The sequence below is a fragment of the Rhinolophus sinicus genome, chromosome X (assembly GCF_036562045.2).
Source record: "Rhinolophus sinicus isolate RSC01 chromosome X, ASM3656204v1, whole genome shotgun sequence".
Taxonomy (NCBI): Eukaryota; Metazoa; Chordata; class Mammalia; order Chiroptera; family Rhinolophidae; genus Rhinolophus; species Rhinolophus sinicus.
In genome coordinates, this window is record NC_133768.1 from 111,507,716 (window position 1) to 111,521,461 (window position 13,746).

The 13,746-nt window shown below is 50.5% G+C and overlaps 1 protein-coding gene across 1 annotated transcript; it reads left to right on the forward strand.

Moving 5' to 3' along the window:
• The first annotated feature begins 649 nt into the window (after positions 1-649).
• Positions 650-6,609, forward strand: FAM50A (family with sequence similarity 50 member A). Its single transcript, XM_074323694.1, has 14 exons — positions 650-715; positions 755-885; positions 2,092-2,176; positions 2,278-2,377; positions 2,644-2,789; positions 4,288-4,364; positions 4,487-4,553; positions 4,690-4,751; positions 5,021-5,097; positions 5,508-5,562; positions 5,798-5,846; positions 5,946-6,016; positions 6,139-6,249; positions 6,421-6,609. Exons 2-14 carry the CDS (start codon positions 775-777, stop codon positions 6,427-6,429), a joined length of 1,020 nt encoding a protein of 339 aa, XP_074179795.1. The 5' UTR covers positions 650-715; positions 755-774; the 3' UTR covers positions 6,430-6,609.
• The last annotated feature ends 7,137 nt before the right edge of the window (positions 6,610-13,746 follow it).

The following is a 13,746-nucleotide window of genomic DNA, read 5'->3' on the forward strand; positions in this document are numbered from 1 at the left end:
AAAGCTGGGCACTGGGCAGGGCCTTGGCTTCCTGGGCTGTCGTGAGTTCCAGACTCTAGCTTAGCTTGCCTCCTGATGGCTATAAAAATGTCATTTTCTTCGTCAGGAAAACCCTTGGGGTTCAATGTGAAGGAAACAGGGAAGGGTCTGGCCTGGGGTGGGGGTTGAAGTGGAAGGAGCAGGATCCCTGCCTCCAGGTTAAGGAGGAGGCAGAGGGGACACAGGCCCAGCCCCGTGGTCTGGGGAAACGGGGTACTGGGGTCCAGTCTTGGGTGAAGGTCAAACTGGTGGAAGCGGGGAACTAGGGCGGCCTCAGGCAGGGAGGCAGCAGGGTGTGGGATCTGGCCTTAGGCTGGGTCAACATCAAGGAAGTGGAGGGTCCGTGGGTCCAGCCTTGGGGTCAACAGGAGGAAGTAGGACTGGGAACCCAGTATTGGGCCTGGGGTTAATGCTGAGGAATTGACGGGTAACCGAGGGTCCGAGCGCGGGAGGTTGGGGATGGAGAGCAGCAAGCAGAGAGGACCCGAGCCCAGCCTCGGGCGGTCTGCGGGGATGGGGCGGGGCGGCAGGCGGCCACGTGAGGGGGCGGGGCGCCGCGCCTCCCCTGGTGGCAGACGCCACGGCGCGGGCCTCTGCTGACTGCCCCGACTGCGTCGGCGCGGCAGCCGAGACTGCCGCCGCCGCTGTTACCGGCTTAGTGTTGCCGTTGCTGACTTTGCCGCCGCCGCGCCCCCTGCCGCTGTTCCCGCCGCTGTTGCCGCCGCCGCCGCCGCCATGGCTCAATACAAGGGCGCCGCGAGTGAGGCGGGCCGCGCCATGCACCTGATGAAGAAACGGGAGAAGCAGCGCGAGCAGATGGAGCAGATGAAGCAGCGGATCGCCGAGGTGCGGGCCGGGCCAGGCCGGGGTGCCTCCGAGCATGCGCACCAACCACTGCCCCGGCCCACTGGGTCCCCGTGCGACCCCGGGCGGCGGGGGTAGACGGCTGGGTCCGGCTCCAGTCTTTCTTGCTGACTTCCAGCAAGAGGCAGAAGCGAGCCAGTGACAGTCTGCTCATCTGTAAAATGGTCCCAGAAGGCTGTGCTGAGTTAGCTTGTGACAAGCCTCCAACTGGAGGGAGCCACAGTCAGTGGTTCCATTGGTCACATTGGGGCGCCCCTCGCGGGCACAGAGCAACTTGGCTCTGTCCCCTCAGCCCCGAGAGCGAGGTTTCTGCCCTGAGCCAATGGATACAGGGAAGGGCAGGTCCCGCAGGCTCCTGCCAATCCACTGGCCAGTGAGGCTCATTCCAGAGTCCTTTGCGCCGTGGCAAAGGCAGGCACGAGCATTAGGGGTGCTAGTGGTTCACAAAGGGCTTACGCGAGTGGGTGGTGGGTGGTCAGGAAGGAAGGATCCCTCCTCCTAGGCATTTACTTGAGACTTCCTTTGGAAGAGCATGGACTCATGACAGGAGGGGAGAGCAGAATCCTACCTTATGTACTGTGGAAGCCAGGCACAAGGAAGTGGCCTCAGCTCATGCTGTGCCCAGATCCTCCGTCTCAGTGCTGACCCTCTGGCCAGCCAGAGGTGCCTATCTCTGTTGGCACCATCCTCTGGAGGCCACTGGCCAGAGAGGGACCTATGTGGGATGGGGCTGGGCTGGGAGTGAGGATGCCTCATGGGAAGCTGTTGTTGGCAACATATGGAGCAGAGAGGGAGCACCATTGTTCATTGGGGGACTAGGCACCTTGGCCACTCCACTCTCTGCTGTCACCCCTTGGCTTGAGTCTCCAGACCTGCAGCTTAAAGGCTGGTTATGAAAAACATCAAATGCAGGTAGTAGAGTCCATGGCTGAGGGAGCCCTGGTCACCAGCCCAAAGCGTGGAGGGGCCACAGCAGTTCAGAGGTCACAGGGAAACGACCCCATTTGACTCCCTCCGCACTGAAGCTCCTTGCAGAGCTACTTTCCATCAACCGAGGAGAGGGCATGTGTCTTTCCCAAGGTCACATAGTGAGGCCAGGGGCATATCTGGGACTGGAACGCAGGCCGGGGTCTCCACTTCCATGGTGGGTGGGTGGGTGGCCCTCACCGCTACTCTCCCTCCTGGCAGGAGAACATCATGAAATCCAACATTGACAAGAAGTTTTCTGCACATTACGATGCCGTGGAGGCGGAGCTCAAGTCCAGCACCGTGGGTGAGCCAAGCACACATGCCCCCCGCTCCTGCACCCAGAGGCCTGTTGCTTTGCTGGCTCTGGGTGACCGACCCGTACCCTCTTGTCTCCTCGCCTCATAGGACTTGTGACCCTGAATGACATGAAGGCCAAGCAAGAGGCACTGGTGAAGGAGCGGGAGAAGCAGCTGGCCAAGAAGGAGCAGTCGAAGGAGCTGCAGCTGTGGGTCCTCTCTTCCTCACAGCAGCCCCACCCCCTTGAGATGTAGCTAGTGTTTGGGGTCCGGTCAGGCTCTTCCTGCCCCTTGAAGGGGAGACCCTTGTGTCATAATCAGAGCCCTGCTCATGAGCTTGAAATGATCCAGGGCAGTAGGACTCCTCAGGGTCTGCACCATGTGTGCCCCACACTGAGCACACAGGTGGCTCTGGGTCAGGGAAGGGGCCTCAGGGTGGGGATGTGGTGCATGATGGTTACCCGTGCCTGGGCAGGAAGCTGGAGAAACTGCGGGAGAAGGAGCGCAAGAAGGAAGCCAAGCGGAAGATCTCCAGCCTGTCCTTCACCCTGGAGGAAGAAGAGGAGGCAGGCGAGGAGGAGGAGGAGGTGGCCATGTATGAGGAGGAGCTGGAAAGGGAAGGTGAGGGCAGGTTTGGAGCACCAGAGAGGGGCACTGCCTGCAGCGCTGTCCTGGGTTTCTGGCTCTAGAGTGAACAGGCACATCCAACACCCAGCCTTGATTGCCCACTATGTTCATGGTCCCGAATGTCGCATGTTGGGACAGGAGAGTAAGAGCCAAGTCTGCACTGTGTGCCAAGCTGAGTTGGGGCAGGTGCTCGCCTTTAGTGACAGAGTGAGTCAGAGCCAGGTGTATGGCCTCTGGTAAGGGGCCAAGTCTTCAGTGAGAGGCTGCAGAGGGGGCCCTCCCCCAGGCACCCACCCATTTGTGGGCACCCTACCTTTCCAGAGCAAAGGCGCCTTTGCTCCCTCAGACACTGGCACTGATGCCTCAAATCCTCCGAGGTTCTCCAGATCACGGCTGATGGGTTTCCTGTCCAGCTGCTGGCAGTGGAGACCAAGGTGAAGGTCCCTTAGCAAGGGCACCTTTTACTGTGTTTCCCTGAGAATAAGCCCTAGCCAGACCATCAGCTCTAATGCGTCTTTTGGAGCAAAAATTAATATAAGACCTGGTCTTACTTTAATATAAGACCTGGTATAATATAATATAATATAATATAATATAATATAATATAATATAATATAATATAATATAACATAGTATAATATAATACCGGGTCTTATTTTAATTTTTGCTCCAAAAGACTCATTAGAGCTGATGGTCCGGCTAGGTCTTATTTTCGGGGAAACACAGTAGCTCTCCACAGGTACAACATCAGACAATTAAGTTCACAAACTCATCCCAGAAAAAGTGCTACATACCTCATTGCTGAATATCACTACAGTTACCTTCGAAGTACTCCCCTTGGGAAGCTACGCACTGACGCCAGCACCTAGTCCACCCTTCAAAGCAATTTTGGAACTCTTTCTGGAATGGCCCTCAGAGCTGTCGTCGTATTACCCTTGATGTCCTGAATGCCATCCAAATGTCTTCCTTTTAATATTTCCTTTATTTTGGGGTAAAGAAAGAAGTCATTGGGGGCCAGAGCAGGTGATCAGGGAGGGTGTTCCAATACAGTTATTTGTTTACTGGCTAAAAACTCCCTCAGAGACAGTGCCGTGTGAGCTGGTGCATTGTCGTGATGCAAGAGCCATGAATTGTTGGTGAAACGTTCAGGTCGTCTAACTTTTTCACGCAGCCTTTTCAGCGCTTCCAAATAGTAAACTTGGTTCACTGTTTGTCCAGCTGGTACAAAGTCATAATGAATAATCTCTGTAATACCAAAAAAGGTTAGCAACATTGTTGCAACAAGTTCACGAACTTCATTGTCAGACCTCCTATTGGGAGGAGAGTGCAGGCTGCTGTGGCTGGGAGCAGAGAGCAGTGTGTCCCAGCCAGGTTGGCCCAGGAAGCCTCCAAGGAGGTGGCGTTTAAGCTGAGATCTGAGCATCAAAGGTCCAGGGTGCCCTGGAACCAGGGCCCATCATGCAGCTGATTCCTGTGTGTTCTTTGGCTCCAGAGATCACCATGAAGAAGAGGAAATTGGGGAAAAACCCAGATGTGGACACAAGCTTTTTGCCTGATCGAGACCGCGAGGTAAAGGCAGCCTGACCCCAGTCCTGGCACTGACCTTGGCAGAGGCTTTTGCTCGGGGAACAAAGCCCTGCATGCCCTCTGAGCAACCCTGGGCGGTCTCTTGTACCCATTTCCTCTCCCAGGAGGAAGAGAATCGGCTCCGGGAAGAACTGCGGCAAGAATGGGAAGCCAAGCAGGAGAAGATCAAGAGTGAGTGCTCACCAATGGGACCCGTGTGACCCGGCCTGCTGCAGTGAGAGGCTGGGGCTGGGGGCTGAGCCCCAGGGGTCTTGTGGGGGTTGGAGACACTTGGTTCTGGAGGCTAAGTGGCAATTCTGCTTTGTAGGTGAGGAGATTGAAATCACCTTCAGTTACTGGGATGGCTCTGGGCACCGGCGGACAGTCAAGGTGGGCAGTGTGGGGCCTGCACCCTGTTCCCAGTGCCCCCGGGATTCAGTGAGAAGGAGCTTTAATCCTAACTTTGGAAGCCGGCCCCTTCATGTGGGTGGCCCCTCGGGATCCTGGGGGGAGCAGGGAAGAGGGTCTTTTAGGGGTAGTGAGGGCTCCAGGGTCCCTGGCAGGGGCCTGCAAGGTGCTGCCTTCTTGAGAGCCCTTCTCCATCTTCCCCTTCCAATGCCTTGGTGTCCTGGATGCTGGCTCTCGGGCCTGCTCTGCAGATGAAAAAAGGCAACACCATGCAGCAGTTCCTGCAGAAGGCGCTTGAGATCCTGCGCAAAGACTTCAGTGAGCTCAGGTAGGGTGTGTGCGCGCGTGCATGTACGTGCACGTGCATGAGCGTGTACACCCGCACGCATGTTCGTGTGGAGCCTGCAGCCCCAGCCCTGGTACCAGCACCCCTGAGTGGTTGCTGCTGCTTGCGGCGCACCAGATGACTGCTCCTGGGTGGGAAGGTGGCATGCCGGCACTGTGCTCCTGAAAGGAGGGTCAGGATCCTTTTGCCATCCCTCTCAGCATACACAGCTTAGGTGGGAGCATCAGCCTTAGGTCTTCAGCCCCGAGGTGGAGGACAGCTAGCGCTCTCGCAGGGCTCCCCAAACCAGCAGCCTGCCTCAAAATATTCGTGGCTGCCTCCCAGCTCTGGCGCCCGTCTCCTTGCCCAGCCGCTTCTTTATCCATCTATGTCCTCCTGCCTTTCTCTCTCAGGTCAGCAGGGGTGGAACAGCTCATGTACATCAAGGAGGACCTAATCATACCCCACGTGAGTCCCTTCTCTCTCCCCGCAGCCCGGGCCAGGGTGGTAGTGGGAGGGGTGGTGGACTTTGCCATGCCCCGGGGCTTTGTGGGACAATTTTCGCTCTGCTCTGGGTCTTTGGCTTGGGTTGGGGGGGCGCACTGTGTGTAGCTGTACCTACGCCCAGCCTGCGGGAAGGCAGGCAGGTGGCAGAGACTGAGATGGGTCATCAGCCATGATTTTTCCTGCTCTGGACTCCTAGCACCACAGCTTCTATGATTTCATCGTTACCAAGGCGCGAGGGAAAAGTGGTGAGTGTGCCCGACCCAGCCCCTCCCCTCCCCCAGCAACTTGCCCCCAACCTGTGAGGGCAGCAGCCCGAGGGTTGGCTCGCTTCTTTTCCCCTGCAGGACCACTCTTTAATTTCGACGTTCATGATGATGTGCGGCTGCTCAGTGACGCCACTGTGGAGAAGGATGAGGTACAGGGGTGCAGGGGCACTGGGCCGGGGGGAGGGCAGAGCAGTGGAGGGAAAGAGAACTGGAGAAATCAGGCCCCCAGCTGGCCCTGAGCCACCAGGCCTGCCCCTTCTTCCTCCTTCAGTCACATGCGGGCAAGGTGGTGCTAAGGAGCTGGTATGAGAAGAACAAGCACATCTTCCCCGCCAGCCGCTGGGAGCCCTATGACCCCGAGAAGAAGTGGGACAAGTACACGGTGAGGAGGCCCCTCTGAGGTGGCCCTGGTGCTGGGCTGCTTAGCTCGAGCTGGGAGCTGGGAGGATGGAGCCAGCCTGGCTGGGGGTGGCTGCGACAGGACCATAACTGATGGGCCAGCCCGCCCCTGCTCAGCTCAGCTTCCCTTCTCTGTCCCTTGTCCTCTCACCAGATCCGGTGAATGCAGAGGCAGAGCTTGGCTCCCCCCGGTTTCCTCCAGTCTCCCCACAAGCCCAGGTCTCCAGGACTCCAGGAGCCCTGCTCCCCACACCCATGACGTGACCGATCATCCCCTGCCCTGGACGCTGTCATTCGCTGTTCTTTTCTTTTCCAGTAAAGAAATGTACATGTCAGAATCAGAGCACCTGTACTGTGTTTTGTTTTAAAAAACATTTGTTGAGATAAAATTCACAGAACATGAAATTCATCATTGTGGCCATTTGAAAGTGTACAATTCAGGGGTATTTAGTACATTCACAATATTGTATAAATATCACCTCACCACAAAAGGGGTTGAATATTTCCAACACCTCAAAACGGGACCCTGTACTCATTAGCAGTCTCTCCCTGCCCCTGGCACCCCCTAGTCTGCTTTCTGTGTGTATGCATTTGCCTTTTCTGGAAGTTTCACATAAATGGAATCATACAATATTTGTGGTCTTTGTGTCTGGCAAGAAAGTGTGTGTTTGGTGGGGTGGGATGGTGGAAGGGGATTGGGCAGGAATGTGAGTCTTTGGAGGAAGAAGGGGGGCATTTGCAACCCACAGGGACCTGGCAGACCCAGCTGTCTCTACAGCTAGCCTGCCCTCCCCAGGGCACTTACGTGGCATTGTGGTTCTTTACTGTGAGTGGGAGGGGCGTTCCATTCCAGGCCCTTGGGGCTACTCTTGTGTCTCCTAGCTGCCTGTTCCATAGAGGACAGGGCTGTCCTGTGGCTCCCAGCCACCCTACATGGCTATCGCAGCTATGCAAACCCACCCTTGCCCTCCTTGCTCTGGGCCCTTCTCAGCATCTCTTCCCAGTCCCAACACGGGAAGGCTGCTGTGGGTGACCTGCTCAGACTGCCCTGACGCTAGTCACTGTCACAACCCCAAGGGGCGAATGTGGCTTGGGGGTGGGTGCTCCCCAGTTCTCCTTGCATAAGCTGAGGCAGGCAGGCCTGTCTCCAGAAGGCAAGCTGATCCCACTAGGGCCAGATCCCCGGCTGGTGGGGAGCTTCCCAGCTTGATCTGGCCCTAGTTACCTGGCAAATTGTGGGCTTTGCTGGGTACACAGGCTCTTGTGCTCTTCCATGGGCAGGGCCCTGTGTCCCATTCAGCCACAGTCTGGGGAGGCCTGGCTAGCAGCTAGGAGCTCTCAGGCTTTCTGGCCCTGGGATGCGGCCATGTGGGGTCACTTGGAGGAGGGTAGAGTAGGCCAGAGCGCCTTGGGGCACAGCAGGGAGGGGGTGGCCAGGCCTGACCCTAGGTCATGCGTAAGTCTGGGGACCTCAATGGGACCTTTTGTTTGACTCTGGGAACCCTGGAGAGGGGATTGTTTGGCCTTCTGCACCAACCCCCTCCTGCCTTCTTTGAGAAGCCACCAGAAGAGCAGGCTTCCCAGGGAAAAGGAGCCCCTCTCAGCCAGTCAGCTCACCCAGTGGTAGATGGTTTCCTTTGGCCTCACAGCTCTGCAAAACAAGCTCTTCGAGGCTCAATCTTGGGTCCTGACAGGAAATGACCTGGTTTCTGGGAGCAGCCCTCAGTCCGGGGGAGGTCCGGCGTGGGCAAGAGGGAGACCTTTGGGGTCAAGGTCAAGGAGGCGGGGGGGGGGACTGTCATGGAAGGAGACCCATTTCCTTGTGGCCAGCAAAGAGGTGGGAAAGGCTGCACCATGGGGTGGGCACCCAAGGGAGCCCCTTGTCCTAAGTAAAGACTGTGGTGGCCAAGCTGGAAGAGCACTGGCGGGCAAGCTTCTTACAAATGTACCGCTAGGGACACCCAGCCTCACTCCTGAAGGCTGGCATGGGCAGAGTGGGCACTGTCTAGCCCCAGGGCTCCTTCCTTGGGACCTTCGATTCATGAGAATGTGGAGCTCAGCTGCTCTTGGATGCTCTGGAACTACATGAGGCCACTGAGGTCAGTGAGTGGTCACCAATATTTCTGGGGACCAGTGTGCCAGAGGTGGGCACTCCCCTATTTCAGACGTTTGGCCTCCAGAACGGGGAGAGAAGAAATGTCTCTTGATTTAGCCACTCAGTTTGTGGAACTTTGTTATAGCAGCCACAGGAAACTCACACATCTTATTTAGACCATACAGAAAAATGATTTTGACATGGGTTGTAGACCTAACAGTAAAAGCTGAAACAAAAAAAAAACCCATCTGAATAAAACATGGGAGAAAATCTTTGTCGCCTTGGGCTAGGCAAAGGTTTCTTGGACAGGATACAAAAAATATTAATCATAAAAGGAAAAATTGATAAATTGGACTTCATAAAAAATCCAAACTTTTGTTGTTTAAAAGATACTATCATGAAAATGCAAAGACAAGCCACTGGCTTGGAGAAAATAAAGTTAATACTTGTATGACCAAGGGCTTATATCCAGAATACGTAATACATATATAAACTCCTACAAGTCAATAAAAATGAGGCAAACATCCTAATTAACAAAATAAATAAATAACAGGCCAAAGATTTGAATACACATGTCAAAAAACTGTGTAGGACTGGCAATGGTGCTTGGAAAGATGCTCGCTGTCCTCATGGTGATGGCGAGCAGACTGGCAGCCACCTGGAACTGGGTGAAGGGTCACTGGCTGTGAGGGAACTGCAGAGAGGCCTTGCGGCTGATGGATATGGTCCGTGTCTTCTCCAGAGGGTGGTACAAAGAGGTACACGTTTGCCAAAACTCAACATCTGCCAAAACTCAATGACATGTCCTTTTCATGAAGATGGCGTCAAAAGCGAAGAAGATAGCCCCAGCCCCTCCCAAAGCCGATGCCAAAGCAAAGGCTCTAAAAGCAAAGAAAGCAGTGCTGAAGGGCATCCACAGCCACACACACAAAAAAAAAATTAGATCCACACACCACCCACCTTCCGAGGGCCCAAGACACTGCGGCTCTGCATGCAGCCCAAATATCCTGGGAAGGGAGTGCCCAAGAGAAACAAGCCTGACCAGTATGCCATCAGCAAGGTCCCCCAGCTACCGAGTCAGCCATGAAGAAGACAGAAGACAACATACAGTTGTGTTCACTGTGGACGGCAAGGCTGGGAATAAGCTCTATGACATTGACGTGGCGGAGGTCAGCACCCGGATCAGGCCTGATGGAGACAGAAGGCATATGTCCGACTGGCTCCTGACTACGACACTTTGGATGTTGCCAGCAAAATTGGGATCATCTACACTGAGTCCAGCTGGCTAATTCTAAATACAAATATTTTTTTGCTGTAAAAAACCAACAACTCATTGAACTGTACACTTAAAATGGGTCATTTTTTCCCTTCAAAGTGTACATAAATAAAGCTCATTATAAAAGGAAAAAAGAAAAAGAAGGAAATTAATGAACTTGATTACCTACAGGGGGTGGAAGGGACCTGAGTGGCAGGAACATGGGAGGGAATGATGTTCCCCTGGGTATATCTTCTTGTGTAATTTGACTTCTAGACACATGTTTTTATTTTACTACTAAAAAAAAATCAACAGGACGGGAGGGGAGGAAAAATTGAATACAAACAGAAATTACCCCAAGTGTATTTCAAATGAATAACATAACTATATTAAAGGGGAATTAAAAAAAAAACAAGCAAACTATCCAAGCAAAGTTTAAACACAACACTTTTACTTTATACCCTCGGTCTGATAGCAAAAGAGACCAGACAACAAAAATCCTGCAGACAAATCCCAAACTCCATTTAGTAGATTTGTTTGTCTTGGGCACATGGGTGCAGCTATTCTGAACGTGCTCTGTATGCATTGGATGATGGAGCAAATGAGTCCATAGATTGCTGATGGGAGGGAGCCAGGTCCCCTGCTGTTGGAGAAGGGAGATACAAATACCATAGATCAGGCAAAGGCTAAGAACTTTGTTGTGGAGTTGGAATGGGAGATACCAGTAGATAGATAGATAGATAGATAGATAGATAGATAGATAGATAGATACATACATACATACATACATACATACATACATACATACATGATGGATAGATAGATGATAGATTGATAGATAGATGATAGGTAGATAGATGATAGATAGATGATGGATATCTCCACACACACACGCATCCCACCTCTGCCCACTGAAAGTGCCAAAGAGCATGACATCCCAGTAGCAGTGAGCACAGCTTGCCCCTAGATCTTGGTTTCTAAATATTATTCTCCCTAAAAGGAACCAGGGCTCCTTAGAAGAATGGCTGATTCCAGGGCTGGGGTGAGGAAAGTGCAAGAGGCATCCCGAAGATCTTGTGCCAAAAGGAATAAAGTGCTTAAAGAATGATGGGGACATGTCAGAAGGATACAGGAGCCAGCTCGAAGGGGCCAAATCTGGGACAAATTGAGCATCAAAATAAATAGTTTACAATAATGGAGTCTAATCCATTGAATAAAATCAGTATCCACAAGTCCATACTGATAATGAATACATAGAAAAACAGAGGAACGCTTCCTGACAGTAGGATGCCAGCAAATAAATGTAGGAGGGACCGTGGAGGGAGGAAATCACTATTTTGCAAGCATCAGAGTAATCATTGATTCAGGCAAAAATTACCAATGATTGGGGACACTTTGATGAGTAACAGAATATTCACTTACTTTCAAAGTATTTTCCTACAAACTACTTCTTAGTTACAAAGGGAAAAATAGTAACTGGCCATTTGAGAAACTGGCAATCATGACCCTAGCCAAGTGTTCCAAGCGCACGTCACAGTGAAGGGGCAGAGACAACTCGTGTCTCCTGATAAGCACTGAAAGGGCCCAACCTTACAGCCAAGGGACAGTGCTGGTAGCACAGCCTGAATTTCATCATGAGAGAAAAATCAGGCAAACCAAAACTGAGAGACATTCTTCTAAATACCTGGCCTGCATGCTTCAAAAATGTCCATGTCATGAAAGGCCAAGAAAAGCAGAGGAATGTTCCAGGCTCAAGGGGACTAAAGAGGCATGAGAACTGAATGCAACATGGACTCCTAGACTGGATCCTGGATCAGAAAAAGCAAAGCTATGAAAGACATCATGGGGACAATTGGTGAAATTTGAATGAGATCTTAGAATGAATAATGTTATTGTATTAACATTTGTATGTTAATAGTTATACTATGGTTATGTAAGAGGCTATAGTAATTATATTGTGGTTATGAACTATGGAGTAAAGTATTGAGGGGTAAAGAGGCAAGATGTATGCAACTTGAAGTAGTTCAGAAAAACATTATTTTTATATGTAATAAATATGTTATATATGTATACATGCCATGGGGGGGAGAGAGAGAGAGAGAGAATGGGGCAAAATATGAACTACAGGAAAATCTCAGAGATATTGTGGGTTTGCTTCCAGACCACTGCAATAAAGCAAGTATCACAATAAAGCAAGTCATAATCTTTTTGAAGGTGAAGGGTCTTGCCTACAATTTATAAAAAACACTATACCTGAGAAGTGCAATAAAATGGGGTATGCTTGTATTGGTGAATCTGGGTTAAGGGTACACGGGAGGTCTCTTTACTATTTTTACAGCTTTTCAGAGTCTGCAGTCCTCCAACTTTGTTCTTTTTCAAGAATGGTTTGGCTATTCAGGGTCCTTAGCAGTTCCGTGAGAATTTTAGGATGACTTTGTCAGTTACTAAAAAAAAAAAAAAGCCAGTGGGAATTTGCTAGGGATTGATTAATTTCAAATCATAAAATTAAAAAGAAAGCAACCAAATCTATCCAACATTTGACTGGAGGTTCTAGCCAGGGTAATTAGGCAACAAAATGAAATAAAAGTCATCCAGATCGGAAAGGAAGAAGTAAAACTATCTCTATTCTCACATAACATACTCTTGTATATGCAAAATCCTAGGAAATCCACTAAAAAACTATTAGAGCTAATAAACAAGTTCAGCAAGGTTGCAGGATAAAAAAAACAATTGCATTTCTATACCTTAGCAATGAAGAGTCCAAAATGAAATAAAGAAAGCAATCCCATTGACAAATAGCATCAAAAAGAATAATAAAATAGGAATAAATTTAACAAAAAAACTGCAAGACTTGTACACTGAAAACTACAAATATCATTGAAAGAAATGAAAGAAGACCTAAATAAATAGAAGGACATCTGTTTAGTCAGGGTTCTCCAGAGAAACAGACGAGCACACACACACACACACACACACACACACACACACACACTTTATTTTTGAGGAAATAGCTCATGTGATTGTGGGGGCTGGCAAGTTGGCAAGTCCAAAATTTGTAGAGCAGGCCAGCAGGCTGGAGACTTCAGGCAGGATTTCTACATTTAGTCTTGAGGCAGAATTTCTACTTCTCCAGGAAACTAATTTTTGCTGATAAGGCCTTCAATTGAGTGGATGACATCCACCCACATTACGGAGGGTAATCTTTTCTCAAACTTAACCGATTGTTGAGGTTGACCACATCTACAAAATACCCTTAAGCAACACCTCAATGAGTGCTTGATGAAATCACTGGGAACTATAGATGAGCCAAATTGAAATTAATAAACACATAACATTAATCATCACAACATCCCATGTTCATGGCTGAAAAGGCTTAATCTTGTGAAGATGGCAACATTCCCCAAAGTGATGTACAGATTCCATTCAATCCCTAGCAAATTCCCACTGGCTATTTTTTTTTTAGTAACTGACAAGCTCATCCTAAAATTCACATGGAACTGCTAAGGACCCTGAATAGCCAAACCATTCTTGAAAAAGAACAAAGTTGGAGGACTGCAGACTCTGAGATATGGGATGAAAGGTGGGGACAAGAATGTGTAGACAAGCCCTGTGAGACCCTGGGCAGGGCGCAGCCCATAGAGCAAAGGGAACTTCCCAGCCTGGGCTCCAGGAGCCTGGCCTGGCCTGGCCTCGCATTTCCTGATTTTAAAACTTACTACAAAGGGGTGGCTGGTTAGCTCAGTTGGTTAGAGCGTGGTGCTGGTAGCACCAAGGTTGCGGTTTGATCCCCGCATGGGCCACTGTGAGTTGTGCCCTCCTTACAAAACAAACAAACAAAAAACTTACTACAAAACTACAGTGTTCAACACAGTGTGGCACTGGCATAAGGATAGACATAAAGATCAATGGAACAGAATTGAGAGTCCAGAAACAAACCCACATATCTACTGTCAATTGATTTTTTTTTTTTAATTTTATTTTATTAAATTTATTGGGGTGACAATTGTTAGTAAAATTACATAGATTTCAGGTGTACAATTCTGTATTACATCATCTATAAATCCCATTGTGTGTTCATCACCCAGAGTCAGTTCTCCTTCCATCACCATATATTCGATCTCCCTTACCCT